This window comes from Gouania willdenowi, chromosome 6 (genome assembly GCF_900634775.1).
Source record: "Gouania willdenowi chromosome 6, fGouWil2.1, whole genome shotgun sequence".
Classification (NCBI taxonomy): domain Eukaryota; kingdom Metazoa; phylum Chordata; class Actinopteri; order Blenniiformes; family Gobiesocidae; genus Gouania; species Gouania willdenowi.
Genome location: NC_041049.1, coordinates 26,501,315 through 26,523,894, shown reverse-complemented (window position 1 = coordinate 26,523,894; position 22,580 = coordinate 26,501,315). Strand labels below are relative to the sequence as shown.

The 22,580-nt window shown below is 40.8% G+C and overlaps 1 protein-coding gene across 1 annotated transcript in view; it reads right to left on the bottom strand.

Moving 5' to 3' along the window:
- The window catches only part of ptprb (protein tyrosine phosphatase receptor type b), a 39,674-nt gene that overhangs the window by 4,837 nt on the left and 12,257 nt on the right, over positions 1–22,580 (bottom strand). Inside the window, exons 10-35 of the mRNA XM_028449493.1 lie at positions 22,158–22,424; positions 20,931–20,989; positions 20,584–20,788; positions 20,386–20,483; positions 19,997–20,162; positions 19,801–19,931; positions 18,274–18,421; positions 16,958–17,227; positions 16,704–16,882; positions 15,806–15,956; positions 14,414–14,514; positions 14,139–14,307; positions 13,587–13,868; positions 10,542–10,820; positions 10,317–10,466; positions 8,046–8,185; positions 6,890–7,026; positions 6,592–6,698; positions 5,236–5,344; positions 4,528–4,608; positions 3,187–3,204; positions 3,035–3,116; positions 2,795–2,885; positions 1,558–1,634; positions 1,348–1,482; positions 966–1,088 (exon numbers count right to left, since the gene is read on the bottom strand). Of these exons, the coding sequence (XP_028305294.1) occupies positions 966–1,088; positions 1,348–1,482; positions 1,558–1,634; positions 2,795–2,885; positions 3,035–3,116; positions 3,187–3,204; positions 4,528–4,608; positions 5,236–5,344; positions 6,592–6,698; positions 6,890–7,026; positions 8,046–8,185; positions 10,317–10,466; positions 10,542–10,820; positions 13,587–13,868; positions 14,139–14,307; positions 14,414–14,514; positions 15,806–15,956; positions 16,704–16,882; positions 16,958–17,227; positions 18,274–18,421; positions 19,801–19,931; positions 19,997–20,162; positions 20,386–20,483; positions 20,584–20,788; positions 20,931–20,989; positions 22,158–22,424 (3,755 nt within the window). The remainder of the gene's footprint in view (positions 1–965; positions 1,089–1,347; positions 1,483–1,557; positions 1,635–2,794; positions 2,886–3,034; positions 3,117–3,186; positions 3,205–4,527; positions 4,609–5,235; positions 5,345–6,591; positions 6,699–6,889; positions 7,027–8,045; positions 8,186–10,316; positions 10,467–10,541; positions 10,821–13,586; positions 13,869–14,138; positions 14,308–14,413; positions 14,515–15,805; positions 15,957–16,703; positions 16,883–16,957; positions 17,228–18,273; positions 18,422–19,800; positions 19,932–19,996; positions 20,163–20,385; positions 20,484–20,583; positions 20,789–20,930; positions 20,990–22,157; positions 22,425–22,580) is intronic.

Here is a 22,580-nt window from a genome sequence, read left to right as displayed (position 1 = left end):
AGCTTCCGTCAGTCGGCCCAGAAATGCAAAGTGCTTTGAGTGACTATGAAAAAGCGTTTTATAAAATCCAATGCATTATTAATAAAAACATCTTGTTCATGAGTGGGGTTATGATGGAGCGGAAGATCGAGCGGCGAATCAGAGCTACATCTGCAGTTATACGGACTCTTAACCAGTCCATTGTGGTGAAGAGAGAGCTAAACCAGAAGTTGAACCTCTCTGTTTACTGTTTGATCAATTTTCCAACCCTCACCTATGGTCGTGTTCTTTGGGTAATGACCCAAAGAACAAGATCACAAGTGCAAGTGGCTGAAATTAGTTTTTCTGCAGAGATTCTTGGCTCAGCCTTAAAGAAAGGGTAAGGAGCTCTGTCAGTTTAATTATATCATTTTTTTTAAGAATTCAATTCTTTACACATCTGACGTAATGCGATGGACAGGAGACCAATCCAGGCTATACCCCCACCTAGCAAACAAAGACAGCTGGACATAGGCACCAGCAGACCGCTGCAACCCTGAAAAGGGGCAAGCGGGTTGGAAAATGGAGGGATGGACACCTCTGACGTAAAGCTGACTGACAGACAGTAGCAGCCACATGCGTAGCTTTGTGTGGATCTTTGTAGAAATTTACCGGATAAGCGAGGATGAAACGTGTTTAGCTGTTGAAATGTCTATGGCTTTACCAGCTTAGAAAAGGCACGAACCAACGAATACCTCAGTGAATCGCGACACGTAGGGCTTTTTGCTGAAACTAATATTAACACTATGATTAAAACAAGTAGCTCTGTAACTGGCCCATTGAGTACGCAAACTGAGCTAAGCTACATCGAGGTGTTACAATTCCCAGTTTTTCTATTAGAGCGAATCCCGGGCTATCCTGATATGAAAAGAACCAAGGGGGGGGGGTCTAATTGGTGATGTATATCAAAGAATTCAAAGTCTTTTAAGGAACCCTGTAAGCATTACCGATGTGACCTTGAACTCTCGGATGGTCCATTCAGGCAGGACAGACTCAGACAGCATCTGAATGACCAGGTCTCCGTAGTACAGTGGCTCTCGGTTAGCGGGCCAATACTGATCACACTTCACCTAAGAAAACACAGTTTAACGATAACAAAAAACTTTGTAACAGTGTGCCTTATTCATATTCCTTTTTTTAATTTTTTTTTTTTTCTATTTCTGTGATATAAAAACACTGCTGAGGTTCTGTTGCCAAGAGGACACAATGATGGTGGCAGGCAGAGTGATCAATTACAGGCGAATTAGATGAAACAAACTTATCTGATGCTGCTCATTCTAGGGGCAGAGTGACTAAAGAACGAGTAAGGACACATAGAGTCATTCTTACCCTTCCTTTCTCCACACACTGGGTCACCATGACAATGTTGTAGACATTGTGCTCCCAAACCATCCGCCAGAAGTCATCCTTGGTCCCAGGTAGTGGACCCTGAGTGGCAATGAACTCTCTACGATAATTAATGCCCTACAGAGGAAAAGGAGAGGTTTGTGTGTGTGTGCGTGTGCGTGTGCGTGTGTGTGTGTGTGTTCTCATTCTTACAGGGACGTAGCTGGCGTTGATATAGTCAGAGGATGGATCGTCCTCCTGGTATGACAGTTTAACTCTGGTAGAATCATCTGGAATTAAAAAAAAGTTGATTCTATTCTTGCATTTGTCTAGGACTTTAGTGTGTGCATCTGTGATTGTATCTATGTATCTATGATTATGAACAAACATAAACACATTGAAATTTGACCAATTATCTCCCCTGCACAACAAAATGAGTTTCTCTTTATTTTTGTACTTACAGCAATTATTCATGTTTAACACATTACATTTGTTTGACTACCCCACAATTGGTCGCTTTATGAGAGTCTATAAATTTGCGCACAACACTGTTTTGTAGCTTTTACACAGTAGTACATTAGTACAGAAAATTCACAGTAACAGTAAATCAGAATGGATTTCCGTTTGTGTTCCATATCCAGCAGAAGCCATTTTTTTCTCCATTTGCTTCATTTCCCCATGTCTGCATATGCTGTCAAAGGTTAACTATATGTATCCAATGCATGTTTTGTTCTTGCAAAAAAGTAATTTTACCTTAGGGAAAGTATTAGGGGGAGAACATCCCTCTGCACAGACAATATGATTAAACTAAGATTAAAGTGAAGAGAGGGAGTGAGTGTGATGTTACAGGTGTCACACGGCCACTTCTAAGGTATGACACAGCTTATACTATCCTGAAGCCTCAGGTAAACATGTGCGTACACAGCAGATGTGTCCTGAAAAGCCGTTTTTGAAAGCCATCATGCCGCCCCGGACCCACAGGTACAGCTAGATAGGTGATCTCCAGCAGAGGACGCCCAAGCTACACCCCAGCAAGCACAACATCCAGCACAGACCCAGTTTGCCCAGATGAGCCCTGACGACTCTGCCGCCAGGGTGGTGTTAAGTTGCATTTAAAAATAGGGGGATACATCTTCATAAGTGATCATTTGGTGACAACTTGCTTTGTCTATTGTTTATGTGTGTGTGTGTGCATGTGTGTGTGTGTGTGCGTGTGTGTGTGTGTGTGGGAACACGATTTCCTCATTCTTTTCGTGCTGCAGGACACTACATTCAAATTTGTCTTTTGTTTAGAAGTTTTTTCATTCAGGGTTTGTGTTAGGGGTTAGGTACGGATACGTGGCTTTGCTTTTCGTTCCTAGCCGCTCCACACAAATTTGTGCAATGCAGCCTAAAAACACAACAGCAAATGTGTGCGTGTGTGTGTGTGTTTGCTTAAGTGTGAACTAACATGGCACAATGTTGTTGTAGCGGTTTTTCCCTCGATTTTCCGGCAGCCGGGCGGACTCCGTGGTTTGGTTCCGGCCGACGTCTTTAAGATCCTAAACAAACACACCTCAAACTTAAGAAATTTTAACACCTCACATAGATTTGATCTTAATGTTTTCTCCGGAAGATACATTGACAGGCCTGGAAAATACTAACAGCTTTGTGACAGCTCACTGAACCTACAGATTTTTGCGTATGTTACCTCAAATTCCTCTGACATCAGATAGTTGGAGTCGGCCTGAAGTTTGTTGAGGTGGGACTCAAAATGACAGGCTTGAATTGGACTGAGGACACAGAGTAAGGTCAATAATTTCCTGCAGTCGGCAGAGTCACAGCTTTCCACCTCACACTCACCTGGTCACATAGCGGTTACTGCAACAGAGAGCAAAACACACCATCAGGTAACGCGTCTAAGAGCTCCAGTGGAAAGGTAAAATATGAATTGTATTTATATTGTGTTGAAGTTGCAGATATGCCATGAAGGGAAACATTATGGTGGATCACAGACTTTATAAAGCCATCTTTAAAAGACACTAAAATTAATGCATAAAAAAGGCTTTTTCTTAAGCACCTAATAATCAACGATCATCTAATAAATACATATAGATAGAAGCTTTTAGGCCAAACATGTAAAAACATAGCTCGTTGTGGGACTTTATTCTGCAGAGTTGTTAAAAATGAAGCTGAGGCTACACTATAATAACTACACTGCAGCATATTTAGTCTTCAGTCTGATGGAAGGCAACAAGAGTGAGTTAAGAGACATGCTCTTGCAGCCACTACTTCACTCGCTAAAGAAATAAATTCTACATCATTTGTGGAGCAAACCTCCAATCTGTTGAGTCGGTGCGCACGTCCCTAACCCTCTGCTTATCTGTGAACATGTGCTATGGCATTGGAATGACTTATTGGGTCAAATTCTCTCATCAGGCTGATAGAAAAGATGATGAAATGTGCCATTGTTGACATATTTGTTTTGGGCACAATGATTATCATGCATCCCTACTAAAAATATGGAGGTGATAGGTCTACCAAAAGGAAAAATAACAGTACTACATCAAACAAGGTTTTAGGACAATAAACAGTCTCCATCTAATAATATACAGTACTAGAGCTGTAAAGATTTGCCCAAACCCAAATGGGCTCGAGCACTGTGCGGTAAATGAACGGTCAGGTGATGTGTTTTGATTAGCGCGAGAAAGAAGCACAAATAGATGCTGAGGAGGTGAATGGAAGGCTGGCCTCTGGCACATAAATATATTATGTTAAAAAACACATAAACAACTTGTTCTGGAGCTGTGTGCTGTCACACATGCACATACTGTATATAAAGAGCGGCTCGCTGATTTTTGTGCGTTACAACAGTGTTACCACATGCTTTACGGCAGAGGTAAACTGGTATGTACAGTGTAGTGGCTCTTGAAGCTGCTTGGCATGTTTATAGTGTGTGGCTTATTAAAGAAACTCTCCTTGGATCATTCTACATGTGAGCGCGCACAAATTTGAATTGTGTCGAGCTGTAACGGGTTCAGGCTTAAAGAGACATCAGCTTCATTTGGACTTGGACAGGTTTAGGCCGTATTCTGTCAGCTTGGGTCCTGTCGGGTCTAATTTATTAGCCTGAATATATACTATCAGCTGTTTTTAAGAAGGAATTTGACAAACACACACATATACAATTCAAACTAATCTCACCTTCTGACGCCTACATAAATCCCTGAAGTCGGGACCTCTTTCCACATGCTCATCCTCAGCACAGGGTTCTCCTGCACAGCACTGCACACACATAAGAAAACCCATTAAAACACAAAGAACTGCAGTAAAATAGCTCTTTGAGGATGAAGCATTCACAACAATGAAAATGGAAACTAAAACAACCTTCAAAAAGTCTAGATCCTATATCCTATCTATTATCTATAAAGCAAGGAATCTCTGTCTGTCTGTCTGTCTGTCTGTGTGTTCCTCAAATATCTCTGCGAATCAGACCTGAGACTTTCAACATGGCTGCTGCTTGGTTCAACGATGTGTTAGGAATTAAGTGTTTACAAGGTCAGTTTAAAGAGGATTTAACTTTTATTCTGAAATAAGGAAGAATTAAAGCTCCCATGTAAGCCATCCATGAAAAAGCTACTTAACCCTCCACTTTTCTGTAGCAAGACATACTTCCTACGGGCACTGCACTAGTACTATTAATTATCGAAATAAATGAAGAAGTAATCGCTTTCAGATGAAAATAATTAGGACAAACAGATTAGATGCATTTTTAAATTCAGTCAAATGTGCAATGAAATAATATTAAAGTCCTGAAACTGAACGAAAACAAGTGTCTATATCTCTGATTGAAAGCTAAAGATAAGGTGGTGTGTTCAAAGAAAAACAAAAGTAAAAACAGTAAAGACTTACACTTTGCGAAGCCTCTGTCTGTAAACCAGGAGGGAGACGATGGCCACCACAACACCAAAGATAAACATGCCAGCACTCATCAGACCCTCGACCACGCCACCTAAAGGCTCTGACAAGTAACATGTCAATAGGAAATTTGAGTTAATGATTATGACCTGACATCAAATAAAATTGTATATACTTTGCATTATTTGTTTTACCAGCATCAGAATCAGAATCATTAAACCCAAGACGTGTTGTTAAACGTGTACTTTTCTATCTGTTTAGCATACATTCCATTGTATGCTGGTGATTTCGTCATCTTCACACACAGCTTTCATGTCCAAAGTGTTTGGATTGCTCACAAACTTTTGCTCAACTTTCAATGCAACCAAAACCGTCGACATGAACTTTACTCCAAGAATAAATAATATAGCTGATCTAGTTGTTAAATTGAATAGTGACTTTATTGTTACCGTGACACAGATAAAAGCGCTTCTCCTTCAACAAGTTCAGATAAACAACGGACGGACCAACGGAACCTCTCCACACCGAATAGCACGTACTACGTTCCCAAGAATTCAGTAAAATGACTCAGTTTGAGGTAAAATTATAATCAACATTGAATACCCCCCCATTTCAAAAAGGTCTCCCAGAGGTCTTGACATCCGCTCATAGAATATCCATGTCAAATTACAGCCCGATTCAACGAGCATTAACGGAGTAGTCATTTGAAAATTGGGGCCCCCTGGAGCCCCTGTGGCACATGAAGAGTAATGGGCCCCATTCATATATTGGTATGTGTCAATGATTCGGTACCACCAACTGTCGCAATATTTGACTCACAAATAAAGGAGCAAAAGACTTTAATGGAAATTGCCGAAAAAGGGGGGGTGGGCCCCTAATCAAATTGTGCGAGGCATAATCATAATCTACGTTGAATTACCTTTGAAACGATATATCACACTATTATGTTCCCATAAGCCCGGTCTAAAAACATGTCCATAAGGTCACCAAGAAGGTGCAGCCAAAATTATTATATTGACTTTGCTCTTATAATTTCCATAGATTTCATTTTGGGTTTTTGTGTACATGTTATTAAAAAAAACAGTAGTGTCATATCTACTTTTTTAATGAAGTGCTTGTACTTTATGATGTTTTTTTATCATGTATTAGCAGGTTTTCTTTCTGTTGCTTGTATGCTTATATGTATAGTATGATTTTAGTGCTTTTATTTCCGTTTTGGTTAGTGTTTATTTGTATTTGGACTGCAGATGCAAATTAGCTGTTAGCTAACTCTGGTGCGATTGTGAAACGTGTTCATTGTCATTGTAAACTTAGCATTAAACTGAACGAAATTATATATTTGGTTAATACCTGCTTGCGTCCTCAATGGTGCTGACAGGAATGTGTCTGTGAAGAGCGGATCAGGATATTCTCTGTGGTTTTCATCAAACAGTTTGGTAAAGGCCCTCAGACTCAGCCTGCACACAAAAATGCCAGCACGCACGCACACACACACACACACACACACACACACACACACACACACACACACACACACACACACACACACACACACACACACACACACACACACACACACACACACACACACACACAGTCAAAGTCGTGCAGCTGAATACCTCCTTAGCCGCCTGGTTATCTTCCCTACCTGTAGAAGGTTTTGGGTTTCAGAGGCCCATCACAGAAGCCGTTGTAGCTGTCACTCAGGTAAAGGTCATCGTCATGGTTATGATGGCAGGCACCACCAAGCCTGTCCCCCCCGGCACCCAGATTGATCTCCATCACCTCAAGGTTCACAGAATAAAAGTTACTGATGCATCATGAACAATTTATATTTTCTTCAAATTCTACCGAGACATTTTGTCTTTTTTACGTTGTCTTCCATTTATACTTTTCTAAGTCCATGTCATGGTGGCAGTAACCTTAGCAGATAAACCCAGATTACCCTCTCCCATGGAACTTTTATCAGAATTCCAAAGGAATTCCAAGGTGTTCTCAGCCAAGATACATGATCTCAACTGTCTCTACTCAAAATGGAGGAGCAGCAGCACTTCTAATATGCTCCTTAAGGCAGGCATACACTGTGCAATTTTTGGCTTATTTTGAGCCGATTTTCGACTCGTGCGTCTATTTTGTGGGACTGTGCGTGTCTCAGCTAAATCGTGTGTCGTGCATTGTGTAGTATACATGGGGTCACGAGAAGCAATGAACACCTCACGACCAGCTCCCGATCATATCCCTCCTACTTACCAACTAAAATCCCTAGTTGTCTTCAGCAGCTCCCCGTCACCACTGTGTACAGCTGAGCATGTTGCTGCCTACTTCGTTGGCCAGAACCACGGTCTCACCAATGACCTCCCGTGCCTGTGTTTTTTGTTTTAATGCAGTTACTGAGCACTGCTTGGCAGAAACCCATAGACTAGAATTTATTTAGCCTGATGGCTGCTTTTAGACAGAACCTGTCAGGCTAAGTTTTAACGGATACCTTCAGTTAATGCCCTAACCAGGCATTTGTGTCTTTCCAGTATGTGTGGTGTTCTCCACTGCCTGATTACACGACTCAATTATAGGTGGCCAGCTGTCAACTCTGCTCCTCTATTCACCCAAGTGTCCCAAAACACGTAGCAGCCTGAATAATTACTAAATAAGCAACTCAGTTTGTTTGTTTTATTTATTTATTTTGTTTTACCACAGTCTTTAATACTTTCAATTTTTCCTGCCTTTAACTGAAACTCAAACCTGGATTTAAAGTAAAAAAATGACTAACCATTTAAAGTTAAAAGGTGCAGTGTTGTCATATTTACCTGCACTGTGGAGGTCTCTGCTTCCTGCGGACAGCGGCTTGGAAAGTATGCAGTCTGATACACTCTGACAGATGAGTTGCTGGCATAGTCATGGTATGTGGGCAGAGGGTGGCGCTGCTCTGGCTGAAGCAACTCATTAGCTGTCATAAAATGAAAAGGAGTGCATCGTTAAACTTCAACTGGACTTATAGCTTCTAATATTTTAAATAAACATTAAAAAAAATCAAGGTTTATGGTGTAGCTCATTGGAACTGAGCAGAAACCAGCAATCATTCCCAAGAAAGAAAGGTGAAGTTTGGCTCCATGCACCATTGATTTGTATCATGTCCCTAAGTTTATATAGTTTTTTTTTGTTGTTATGTTGCTTTTGGTTTGGTTTGTGTGTGTGTGTCAGACATATTGGGATGTCCAGGGTTGTTTCTAATTCCATGAAAATGTCTATGTTTCCTATTTACCTAAATGTTTTTGAAAGCTACGATTGTGTACAGTAAGATGGCACTAGTGTATGTGGCCAGCTGTCACTGCAGTTTGTGCTTGTCCTGTTTCTGTTGTTTGGGTTCCTGCAAAATGCCAAATCTCTACTGGTGTAGGATCACCAAATATCACTTGTGCTTTGATGCCATGCCCAAAATCTTCTCAACTTTGACAACAACGAACACAAAACTTCTCTATACGTATTGGACATCCTGGTTTACCTGTGTAGGATTATTTAGAAAAGCTAAATATACATCACTGATGAAAATGGTTAAAGGTATTGTGGACGATGTTTAACTTCCGGGTGGATCATCAAGACTATTGGTCCTCCCAATTGTCAATCATGTTTACGTAAGGCCGTCGTACGTGCTCGTGCTTGTGCCCGGTGTGCACCCGGTCCTTTGAAAATTGATTTTCACTTGCCGGTGGCGAGTCTGACAGTGGGAAAAGTGCAAACCTTCTTTAGGTAAGTAAGTTTGTATGACCGATGTCGACACTAACTTTTAAACAGAGCTGTGCACGAGGAAGACTGGGCTCGTGCACGCTCTCCCGCACACGTAGGCGTGTTGCGCATGCGCATTTTTTTCAAAAAGGGGACGGACGTTTCTTTTCTAAACATCGTCCACAACACTTTTAACCATTCAGTTATCAGTTAGTATAGAACATGTGTATGTGTTGCCTTGGAACAAAATATGCTGTTTTTTACTATCAAAAATGACCAAGGTATATCAATATTTAGTTTAATTCAGTTTAGATGTGTCAGCGCATTCACCTCCACTCTATCATGTGTCAGTAGCAGCTAAGAATGTAATCCATTTATTAGTGTTCTGGTTTGAAATATAAAAAACATTATTTATTAGAAGATTATGGTGGCCACATGGACTTGATGTGGGAAAAAAGTATAAAGTGACTACAAAAGGTATTGAGTATTAATCCAATGAACTAATGTTATCCATTTATTAATGGTTTCCTTACATTTTGGTTGATGACGTAAAGAAAATGTATTATTGGCAGGTGACAGAGGGTAGCCGAGTGCTGACAAGAATTTTTGTCCACTTCTAAAACAATACAAACTGACACATTTTCCTTAGTTTCAAAGTTAAAAACAAATCTTTTCTAAAAGTTATCTTTGTATAAAATGAAAAAAGTGATTATATTATAATCTCTGAACAAAAAACTGTACAAATAATAATTTTCCCTCCCTATTTGTGTCTTCTATTTTATATTCTTTTCTGTTTTTGAATATTGCTTTTTTTTCCTATCCATATTTGTGTTATGTATTTTATCTATGCAAATGATTCAGAAAACGAAATATCATTGAACTTATTGATTAAAGTCCAAGAAAACTAAATTCTTTAGTCGTCGGTAAATAAAGCCCAATAAAAAGCTAGAAAACACTAACCAGGAATAGATATTTGCTCCCGGATAAAGACAGTTGCTCTAACAACTGGTGGCTGTGGCCGAGCTAAAATAAAATAAGTTCATTCTCTTAGGACTTGCCATGCCAGATGAGTTAGGAGTAATGATAGCATGCCACAATATAACTTCAACTTGCCAGTGGCAAGCTGGTCAGTGTTGATCTTGAGCTTTCTAGGTGAGGAAAATTATTTTGTAGTTAATGTGGTGTAGGATGGGAAGCATGTCCAGATGTTGTAGAGTAATTTTGACGTGATGCGTGCAAGGGGTGCGTGTCATTATAAGGGAGCTGATTTTAGGACCAGTTGTAGTTTATAGAGAGTTCTTTGAGGGAAAAAACCACATCACAGCCTAAACTGGAAAGCGTGGGTGCATTCTTACTGTCGGACTCAGCTATGATGACAGCAAAGTAGCGCACGGCTCCGTTGGTGTCACTGAACCACGAACAGTTAAAGCGAAACATGACGGATGATGCTGTGATCTTTGCCAACTTTTCACTGACTCGCACGCTAGGGTGTGGGACTGGAGGACCTGCAAATAAATTAGTGTGGTTATTCCGGCTGTTAATCAAACAAATCAATTCACCGGCTGTGTATTTAAGCTCACGGTCAATCATGGTGACGGTGGAGTGAGACACTGGCGTGCTCATCTGTTGGCCTGACGACACTCTTACAGTCACCAAGTAGTGCCGGTAAACCTCCAGGTTGTTCAACGTCACCGATGTAACGCCACCTACCAGCCTCAAAGCTGACATCAGCTTCCCGTTGTCATGACGATGACACTCGACCTCATAGCCATCAAAGTCTGCAAACGGTGGCGACCAGGAGCACGAGAGGGAGGAAGAGGAGAGTGGGAAACAGTGGATGGACCTAAGAGGAGCAGGACCTAAGAAGAGGGAGGAGTGTCAATTAAAGCTGAGGAGGAAGAGATTAGATACCACATGAGAAGGAAAACAAATCTATCAAACTTGTTTAATCTATTATTCAGTAATGTACACATGATCAACTTTATCATTTATAGTAATAATTGTTTATCCACGAAAGCACATCAGCAATAAGGATTTGTAATTTGGCAGGCCTTTTAGCAGACAAAAAGACAAAAGGGCCAAATATACTTGGGCAGAACGGCAACGGACCCCACATGAGTCCAAACGAACTCGAGGCGGACGTCCGTAACTGTGCGGGTCCGCACCATGTGCTAGTGCAGAGGGAGTGTATAACAGATTAATATGCGTGTAAACCGTAGACAAGGAGGAAGGTAAAGTCCAGTTGGAGGTAGGAATGGGAATTGATAAGATTTTTACGATTCCGATTCCATTTTCGATTCTGCTTAACTCTTATGGGGAAGAATATGTCGATTTGCATAAAAACTTGCCAGTGGTCAATCCTGGCCTGTCATTTTACTCTTCACTGCCTCGGTGAAAGCAGAAGCTAGAGGCAGAGGACATGAACTGGAACGAGTACTGCCAGCCAGTCAGACTCTGTCCCTCGTCATGATCATCCAAATGAAATGCAGGAGAAGGCATTCATATAACGTTAACATTTAGTAATAGCAGGTTTTAGAACATGATAGGCAGTGTTAGTTAGTTACCAGCTGCACTATGAACAGCAGAGGATGTGCTAACTTTGCCGCTCCTGCTGGGTTGAGGTTCACTCCAGAGCGAATTGAAAGCATGTGCTGCTGTGAGTGCAAATGTTTCTGCATACTGGTAGTAGTGTTGTGTTCAACACCACACTATCCGAGACCAAGACTTGCCCGAGACCAGAATGCACCAAGACCAAGACAAGACCAAGACTTTCGGGAACCGAGACTGAGTCAAGACCAAGACCATAAACATTTTTTTTTCCAATTTAAAAAAAATTATAAATAAATAAAATTATGGCAAGGTTCAACAGTTAAATAACATTCTCTCTTTAATTTTAGTTTATTTTAAATACACTTGACGGACAAAAAAGGTGCCTGCAAAAAATTAACTAAAATATTAAAACTGCTACTGATAAATTCACAATTATTCTACAAATTTGAAAACAAGATTTTTATGTCAGCTGAATGTACAGCAAGTGTTTAAAAGCATTTCTACCAAGAAATAATGATTCTTGATTCTGATTCTTTGAGTTTTGCAGGTCAACAGGTCACAGAGTTCACAAGATAATTTTTTAGTTTGAAAAAGCCTTTACACAGGTTATTTTATTAATTCACTTAGTTGATATAGTTTAATTTGGTTGCTGTAATGTAACTAGGATATTCAATTAACAAAGGTTTCCAGCTGTAACTGTAAAAGTGAAACTTTCTGAAATAAAACTACAAACAAGTTGTCATCAGTCTAAAAAACAAAGAGCTACAGGTAGATGTGAAACTAAATAAAACAATCTCAAACCCTGGAACAGTCATGTAACAAATCAATCAATAGTTCTTGTTGAGAATTATTATTATTATTCTGGATACAGTGGAAACAAAAACTATAAAAAATAGTTATATTGTGAACCTGTTTATATTGTGGGGAACTTATTATATACATAGCCCGAATCCGAGACAAGACCGAGTCAAAATGCTTCAGAGTCCGAGACGAGACCAAGACCTTTAAAATTTGATCTCGAGACCAAGACCGGTCTCGACTACCACAACACTAACTGGCAGTATTTCCTTCCTTTGATGAAATACCCACTTTGTTAATATTGTAAGTTGACCTGATGTCATCCTTTCTTGTGAAATGTAACCAAACCTTCGAGCGTTTGTGCTGCTTGGGCATTTTGCTTCCTGCTGGCTGTGCACGTTGCGTAACTTGCATATGCTACACACCGTGCGGGGAGACGTTAGCGCACACTGGATTTGATAACAAGAGTTGTTTGCAAAGTTGGCAAACTATTCCAAGGAATTGAAACCCTGGGAACCGGTTCTCAGCAAGAGAACAGCCGGCGCAGCAATCGGAGGAGTTCAGCTGCAGAGTACTGGGACAGACCCACCACCGGTAGATGGACAGGTGACAGGAAAAGCCAGACACAGACGGCCCAGATTAACATCCTGCCAGCCCACATTGTTGACTGGTCCAGGCCAGGGATATGAAGGCGTCCTGGAGAATACAGCCGGTGAAGCTAGACAGCTGGAGTAGGGCAGGATGGCAACGCCAGCAAAACACACTCAGAAAGAAAGCGTTGAGGGTTGCAGCATTGAATGAGAAAGAAATTCCCAAAAGTGATCAACTGCACAATCGGTTCATCCGAAAAAGGATAAAACAAATTATTGCCAGAGAGCAGCGGCAGCAAGTCTCGCTAGTGTTCACTCAACCAGACGTCCATCATGAAATTGGGCCGATCCCGGTGCTCCCTTGGGAGGTTCCAACCTAAACAGCATAGTAACATCAACAACAATGGTGGAAAATGTATCACATAGGACAATAACGTCTTGGTAGCTGGGGTTCCCTTTAAAAACATCTACGTCCTGAGCTCTGTCTCCTGTCTTCTGCTCAGTTCCACTGTCTCTAAGCCATACTACAGTCCTGTACACCTTCCCCTTCCACCAAGCTGGGACTTTCTGTCACAGATCACACATCTATCACTCCTTCCACAACATTTTTTCCTTTCTATACCTTTTTATAAAAACTTAAACAGAAAGCATTTATTATTCAAAAGAAAGATTTTAGGCTCCACCTACTTGTCCTCACGCTCCTCTGGATTGGCTGGCTTATAACCGTGGGCCCGTCCCCTGCTCCTCCCCCACTGACGGTTGTCACAGTGAAGTTGTATTGTCGTCCTGGAAACATCTTACTCACCACACAAGAGGTGAGTTTTCTGTTGGAAACCAGCAGCTGGTCCGGTGGCGTCCATTGTAAATGGAAGTCACTGTAGTCTCCGGAGGCGGGACATGACCAGGACAACTCTATTACATCATTGGTGGAGCCCTGCTTGACTGACAAGTGGGCGGGTGGCTCCGGGGCTAAATTATAGAAAATACATTTGAATATAAATGCTTGTGTTAAAAAAAAATGCCAGTTGTTAGTTTTTATTATTATTATTAATTTATGTATTAACCATAAAGCTTAACTGGGGCCTTTTATATTTGAAATTATGAGGTTTTAGATCATTTATAGGATTGACTTTAAAGTGCTTTTATTTATCTGAAGTATTAGTTTAAATTGATTCATTTAGAACTATTAAGTGTGAGCTGAAAGAACTTCACGAGTGAAAACATTTGCATTTGACTCACAAGTGCGCCCAAATGCTGAGATGCTATTAGCCAGGTTCCCGCTGTGTGTGATAACTCTAGCACAGTACACTCTACCAGGAATTAACCTGGAAAACTCGTGGCTCCTAAGCTCTGCCGCCACTGTCTGGGCCCCCAGTGCTACACTGCATGTTGCATCGTACAAAAGCACCTAAAAACACATAAAACGATCACAAGGGTAAACAAAAAATCCAAAAATTGTTAGCATTGCAACGTTAGAAAAATGCTTCTTCGTAAACAGGATGAGAGTTTTTCACCTGGAAGCTTCCCCAATGTCCTGGTCCAGGCTGAAAACTGACTGTCAGTGCGTCCATCCTTCCTCCACTCTGAACCTGAAGAGATGAAACCGCAGATGGAACTGCAGGACGCAGAACAAACCAACTATTAACACAACGGTACCATGACAACACATTTAAAATTATGTGGAGCAAACTGTTGGCGAGAAAGTCAACAACAATTTCAGCTACCGCTTCTTTTTTTACCATGTACCTATAATAACATTTTTAATATACAAACACACATCACAATTGTTGGAATTCCTTAGATTACTCTTGATTGAGTAGAGGTTTATTATTTTATTATAAAATTTGAAAGAAAAAAAAGCCCATTACGCTGACTGCCATCGACTGGTCGATGGCGGACCATACCATCAAATCATTTACATATAGTAGGAGTAAGGAGAACAGAAATAGTATCTCTGCCTCCATCTGCTACCCTATAAAAGCCAAAACAAATGAAAAACTGACCAAGAGGACTACAAAGGACCAAATATCACATGCAGTATAGGAACAGTCTGAGTGATTGCTCATATAGGCTACCAAATAGATATAAATGTTTAATAGACAAGTCCTGCAGGGAAATCATTGTTGATCTATCTCAGTTTGTACTTTGCAGAACATTTACATTGCAGCAGGAAATATGTTTATTCTGGTTCTACTGGTGCTAAAAAACAGTAGTTTGGAAATATTATAGTTGTGTCTATTGCTGCTGAGCTCTGATCAAATACTGCAGTGATTCCCCAAATAGCAGGCTGCAGCTGCAATATATTGATATTATCAATATATTGATCATGATCCCCTCTAAAATGTCATGCAATCTTCCATGGCCTAAGGTCTATCTGAACTCACAGACTTTTATTTACAAAAGTCTCGAAATTGATTGACATAAACAGCAATGTCCCAAAGAAAGAGTTATTTTCATTTCATGAAGTATTTTCTGACCGTTTGATGCACAGCTCAGTGTGAAAAGAACTAAAACAATTTAATTTTCTCCACAATATCTCCACAATATTCTGGAGTAAATGGACTTGATTTATATAGCGCTTTATCCCCACACTGAAGCAGTCTCAAAGCGCTTTACATATCATTCACCCAATCACTCTCACATTCACACACCAATGGGACAGGACTGCCATGCAAGGCGCTAGACGACCACTGGGAGCAACTTAGGGTTCAGTGTCTTGCCCAAGGACACTTCGACACATAGTCAGGTACTAGGATCGAACCCCCAACCTCTCAATCAGAAGACGACCCACTACCACCTGGGCCACGGTCGCCCGTGAGTGTGAGCAAATGATGATGGATGGATGTATAGTGGTTGTGACTATGATGAAGGGCATGGTGGCCTCTGTGTGTTTAAACTTTACTGACCGGTTCTAGCGAGTACAGACATGTCACTGCTCATGTCTCGGCTCCAGCTGACAACCTGCAGCCTGTACAGACTTCCTGCGTGCAGACCAGAGAACATGCAGCTCTTTGTGGTAGATGAAGCTTTCTGCAGATCCACTAGTTCACCTTCAGCCTGTGTGGAAGAACAAGCTATCAGGATGAATCAGGAGATAACTGATGTCATGGAGTGTGTGAATATATTGGATTATAACGGGGCGTCCAACCTGGTCCCGGAGGGGGACTAGTCCAGCAGGTTTTAGATGTCACCTGCTCCAACACCCCTGAACTTCTAAAGCAGCTCTGCAGAAAGTCTGTTAACAAACCTCTCAGCTATGTTTGAGCAGGGATGCATCTACAACCTGCTGGATTGATGGCCCTTCAGGACAGGGTGGAAGCAACTAGAAATGGATGACCATCTGTTCAGAGGCTACCCTATTTAGGAGCAAGACTATATTGAATTAAAATGTTTGAATCGGGCCTATGGCAAATAGAACGGGGGGATTGGATCCAGCATGGAGTAAGCAAGGCAACCACTATGAGTCTTTGAGAAACACCCTTGACCCAAAAATTGCTCCCCATGCGTCCCTCTGTGAAAATGACCAATTTCACTGTAAAGTGACTAAAGTGAAAGACTACTGATACATAGAATCACAGAGCCTGGTCTATAAGTACAATAGTTGTGCAGAGGGCCACGCTGCTGCACACAAGCCACATCTCAATGCTTGAGAACACTAATACATGTTTCCAAATTTGTGGGAACAGTTTCTTTTTTTATTCCATGACTGCACCCTGGAGCAAAAAGTCCATTTAACTGCAAACGAAGACCAAGTTGTTCTCAAGCTGTCTCTTCTTGACAGGGACAGTATAAGTAAAGTCAGACCTGATAATGCTTCGTGATCCCATCCTCTGCAGGACCCAGCATGTGGTTGGTGGATGTCTCTGTAATTCTGTACAGTGATAGGTGGTACAGTTCAACATGGCCGTCAGACGGATTCCAGCTGAAACACAATGAGGAGGTGTTGGCCGAGGTGACGGTCAGATTGGTGACGGAAGCAGGACCTGCAGGTCACAAAGTATTTGCATAAATCCCATATCAAACATTTGGCTTCTGAAGAGGAACAGGGTGGCCCTCACGTGTTTGTCCTTCAGCAGAAGCTTCCAGCGATGACACATCATAGCTTAGTGTCACCACGCTCACACGGTACCACCTTCCTGAGGTCAAACCCTGGAGCCGCTCACGCTGACTCTCGGCCGCCACAGTCCGGTTCATCAGGATGGTGCCAGCTTCGTCTTTCAGCATCAGTCTGTAGCCATCATAGATGCCAATTGGCTGCTCCCAGCTAACCGTAAGACTGTGGGTGGTGTGGTCGTTATCAGCCTGAAGCGCTGTCACCCTGGCTGGAGCTAGAGAATGAAGAAAGAGTTCATCCAAACTTTCAAAACTTGATTACACAAGCCAATTGTCATTTAAATGTCATTTTTGGACAAATTCTAACACATCCAAAACTGATCAAAATCTTGTCTTTAACTAAATATAAACAAAAAAAAAGTTCAAAAAGGGCCTCAGAAGTGATGAATGAGACAAAAAGGCTTCATTGAATCTGGTCAGATGAAGACGAAGTCAAATCAAATCAAGCCTTGAAACCAACAAATCAAAAATACTTTAAAACTAATTTAAAAATATTTTATAATTAAACTGAATCAACATATTTGATCCGACACCACATTGAAGTAAAATGTAGACTAAAGTCAGACCAGTGGCATAAATATCAATGGTACAACCAATGCAGCTGCTCCGGGCCCAGACACTGTCAAGGGCCCATGAATGGATGTAAAAAGCAGCTGTGCAGAATTGCAACAGGCCCCTGCTTTTGTGAATGGAATAGCTTGTGGCAGGTCAGTAAAGTAACGCTGATTGGCTGGCATGGGAGGAGGAAATTATTTTTTGTTCATTCACCTTGATAGCCCACCACTCAGTGAAGATTAGTCGCAATGACGTGACTGAGTGGATGAAAGTGATGAGGAGCATCATCATGTTTAGGAATCCCAAACAAAAAAGTGTCGCACAAAAGAGAAAGGAAAAATCAAACACAAGCAGAAGCTAGCGTCCCGCCGGAGGTAAGTGGCAGCTTGCCGTCCAGCTCCATAAATGAAGAGGCATCAATGCTTCCACCTTTGTGACCAAATCAAGCCTGAAGCTCATCTATAACCCATCTAGAACAAGCATAAAGACCAGTTGAAAGTAACAGATAAGAAAACATCAAACCTTCAGACAGGTTTGAATCTGGTACAATTGCCTGAGGTTTGAAATAAAGTTCTAGAAAATAAGTTAAAGAACTGTTGAGGCCTAAGAGATCAGAGGATTTATATTCAGTCCTTTTTACTGTATTTCTACTGCAGGGCAGCTCTAGCTTTCCATAAACCACTCTCTGGTCCTGGTTTCCTCTCACCTGTCCTGCCTTTAGCTTCGATGCTATTGGTCAGCTGTCCGCTGAGTGATTGGACAGTAATAGAGTAGAGATCTCCTGGGATCAGATCCAAAAATTCCAGCCTGGTTACATGTTTGGGGACGAGCCGTGTCTCCACCACAACCCCGTCCTAATGAGAGGAATTAAAGAAAGCATTTACCAGTGGATGTTCAAGTTCATCAAAATGTTTGCCCACTTATTTCCTGGTCCATATATTAGGTTAAAAAGGTCATCACAAATGAAGATGTCTTGACATCAATGTTTAATTGTAAATAATCATCAAGAACTTCATAATTTAAAGCAACATCACGCCATACCTTTATTAGGTCCCATTGATATTACTACAGCAGTGACTTTAGGGATAAAGGTTTTTGAATTGTTCAGTGATTTTTATCTGTAAATAATCCCCAGTACTGTAAAGGATTTATAATGATTTCCAGAGACTCTGGGACTAAATATATTAATTTTATTGTTGAAATTATGTTCCTTGTCCATTTTCACTTTTGCACACTGATCGTCATCAATGTTTTTGTGTACATTGTTGTCTGTGTGACACTGATTAGAAAGAGATTTACATTGCCCTTTTAACACTTTTTGATTACGATATAATGATGCAAGAAAAATAATTTGTCTTGCAACACTACTCATTTTTAAGAAAATAATGTTTCTAATGTGACACAAATTTGTGCATGTACACTATGTATCTCATATTTATAAATCTGGTATGCTGTCATTTTGATTTTGGTATTTCATAATAATACTGTTATATATCTATTAGAAGTGTGACGATAAGATTACTTCACGATACGGCCCACAATATTGATTTTGCAAGATCAGTTGCTTGTAAGATATTTTGATGAGAGAAAAAAGACCAAAAATGTATATTATTGAATGTATTCGTTTACTATCAAATGTATTAATTAAAATGTATTTGACTTTGAACCACATATGAGCTTTTTAAGTTTCAAACTGAATATAAAAAATAAAATATTAATTTTCTTTTTCAAAGTGCAAAAGTTTAAACTGGCACTACCAGACTGATAATTCCTATCTAAATAATATATTAATTAGTTAATTTAATACATTTTCCATAAAATGTTCAAGCAAAAATGAGGAAAAACTGTCACGTAAATGGACTTGTTTCAATCGGCTAAGGATGGAGGCAGCTGTGCTTCATGACTTCTTATTTTTGGCATATGTGCGCAAATGTGATTGTTTAGATATAATAATGTTACTACAAAATGTGAAGTATGAAAAGTGCTGTCATGTTAGCCGTGCACACAGTTAGCTTGGTCAGCTAGGACCTGAACTCTCTCATACAATGACATTCTTCCAAATAACAATGTCACAAAAAACATTGCAAGTGACTCAAACACTATGTGAATATGTCAGTCTGCTCTATAACAGTTAGACTGAGAATGATTTGCTGTGGGAAAAAACACATTTTATGTTTCTTCTAGAAAAGCCTTTAAGTTATTTTCCCTTAGTTACTGCTGTGATTTTCCTCACCTTGTTGGACAGGGATACAACATACATGTCCATGTCTCCAACTCCCAGCGTCCAGGAGACTAGCAGCCCACTGGTTGAGTCTATTGCATTGCGCTGTGGCACCAGATGAAGGTTTGTCACCACACTGGGGACTAGAGAGGAGAACCATCAGGGTAGTTACATTCTCTGAGTGCCTTTTGGAACATCATTGTCATACCGGTTCTTCCCTCCATAAACTGCGCTCTCTGGTATGGTCCGCTGAAGGTTGACACCACAATTTTATAAAGGCGGCCGGGCGTCAGTGAGATCAGGAGGTGATGCCAAAGATCTCTGCCCAATGCGATGGGAGGGAAAACCAGAGTGTCGTTGAAGAGCAGTGTCACCTGAGCCCACAGGAAAAGTTCTGTTTTTATCCCAGAGTAAGTCGGACACAGCACGTTATAAGACTTGATATACAGTACATGTGTTAATATATAATACAGACCTAGACCAGAGCCAGTGTTGCCCATCTGTTAGTTTCATAATGATATAGATAAAAAGTGATTTTCAAGAGTTTGTAGCAATCTGACATTTTTTTCTGTAAAAATGAGATTGTCTGTGGCATACCTCATAATGGTCCACATCTCCAGGGGCGGGGCTCCAAGTCAGATTCAATTCACATGTACCTGCATTGCCTAGTGATAGATTAGCCACCGCTGCTGGAACTGGAGAAATAATTAAAAAAAAACATTTTAAAAAAAAATCATCAAATACTGATCCAAATCACCTAAATAGCATTGGTATTTTTGGGAACTCCTGACTCACAGGTTTGTCCATCAGTGGAGATGCTGCTGACATAGTCTCCGCTCCATGTTTCAACAGTGACGGTGTAGAGCCGCCCCGCTGTCAGCGAAGAGAACATACATTCGTTGTTTCCGGGAGAGATACTTTTATTCTGGAGGATGCTGTGGTTGTAGCTGATCAAAACCACGTAACGGTCCAAATCTCCTGCTGCGTGACGCCAGTACACCTGTGATAACAAATCACATGACCAACTGATCATTGATACTGAGTTTTCTGTACTCTTTGAGGTTTTGCACTATGTTGCACTAGTGGATTTTTGTTGGGCTTGATCCATAAATCAAACATCTAATGTTTTTTGGGTAACATACCTTGAGAAATCCGTCCCTGGCAGAGTGAACTGCAGTAGGGTTTTGTACTGTAGCTGGCTCTGGAAAACAAAAGAATCATCTTCTAAACAATGTTTTCATCATGTGGTATTCATGTCAACAATGACTCCCCTATACCAAGGTGCACGCCAAAGTTAATCATGGAGTTCCACAAGGTTCAGTCCTACGACAAATAATTTTCACATTATATACAGTTTGCTTTCACTCTGCAACATTAACATTAAGCATAATGTAAACTTTCACTGTTAGCAGATGATACACAGCTCTATTTGTTAATTAAACCAGAGGAAACACATCAGTTATTAAAACTCCGGGCTTGTCTGAAAGACATCAAATCCTGGATGAGCTGTAACTTTCTCCTTCTTAACCAGGATAAAACAGAAGTAATTTTATTCAAGTCAAAGCACCAGAGACAAATTATCAAAGCAAATAATATCGTTGGACGGCATGACACTGTCAAATCACACGGTAATCCTCCTGTTAGCATACAAAGCTCTTAGTGATCAAGCTCCAGTATATCTTAAAGACCTGTTAGTGCCCCATTGTCCTGGCAGAACACTTTAATTCCATTCTGCTGGTTTACCGGATGTTCCTAGTGTATTTAAGTCAAACAGGAGGCAGAGCGTTCAGCTATCAGGCTCCTCACTTATGGAACCAGCTCCAAGTCTCAGTACGGAAGGCTGCTACGCTCTCCACATTTTAGGTTAAACTTAAGCCTTACTTTTCTGAGAAAGCATACTGTTAGGGCTGGTTAAAGTAATCCTTTGTCGAGTTCTGCTGCTCTAGGTTTAGCTGCTGGGGAACCTTTTCTTGTGCACCGAGTAGCTCCTTAGCTTTACACCACATTTTAAGAATATTTCTCTCTGCAGTCTGAACTATCTCCTCTTTCTATCCATTTCTCTCTGGGTGGTGTCCTGCAGTTGAAGCTGACGTCCTTATCTGTGGTTCCCAGTATAACCAGTTTGTGTTTTTTTTTCTCTCTATCATGTCCTGTTTTCCTCTTCCTGTTCACTAACTCCAACAAGTCCTACAGATGGCTGCCAGCACTGAGTCACTGCTTCAGGCTTCTTCCAGTTCAAAGAGAGTTTTTTATTGATCATTATTTATATAATAAAAAGTTGGGTTTTTTTTTAAATAAAGAAAATAAATCAAGAAAGAGAAAAAATGTGAGGTTTTAAAAACAGGAATAGATAAAAAACGTCCTCTTACGTGTTCGAGCTCGGACCACGGTGGTGTTTTCCAGGCTACCGCTCCTCGTTACAATGATAACTGAGTACATGCGCCCAGGGACCAGTGAGCTGAAAGAGCACTCGGGGGGTGAGGAGTGTGGCACGGCAAGCGTGTGAACAGTTCGTCTGCCGTCCTGAAGGCGAACAAGGTAGCTGTCCACAACCCCAGCCACTGGTCGCCATGACACCTGCAGGGAGTCTGACCGGCCACCATTGGATACGGTGACACCATGCACTGCCTCTGGAGCTGAAAGAACAAAAAAAAAATATCATTGATTAATGGATCAGTCAGTTGGTTTGTTTCAAGTGAAAATTATCTTTGTAATTTTCATGAGCTGCAATAAAATTCTACACATAAAAAATGTGCTTGTTATGGGTCACTTGTTTTTGATAATAAAATGTT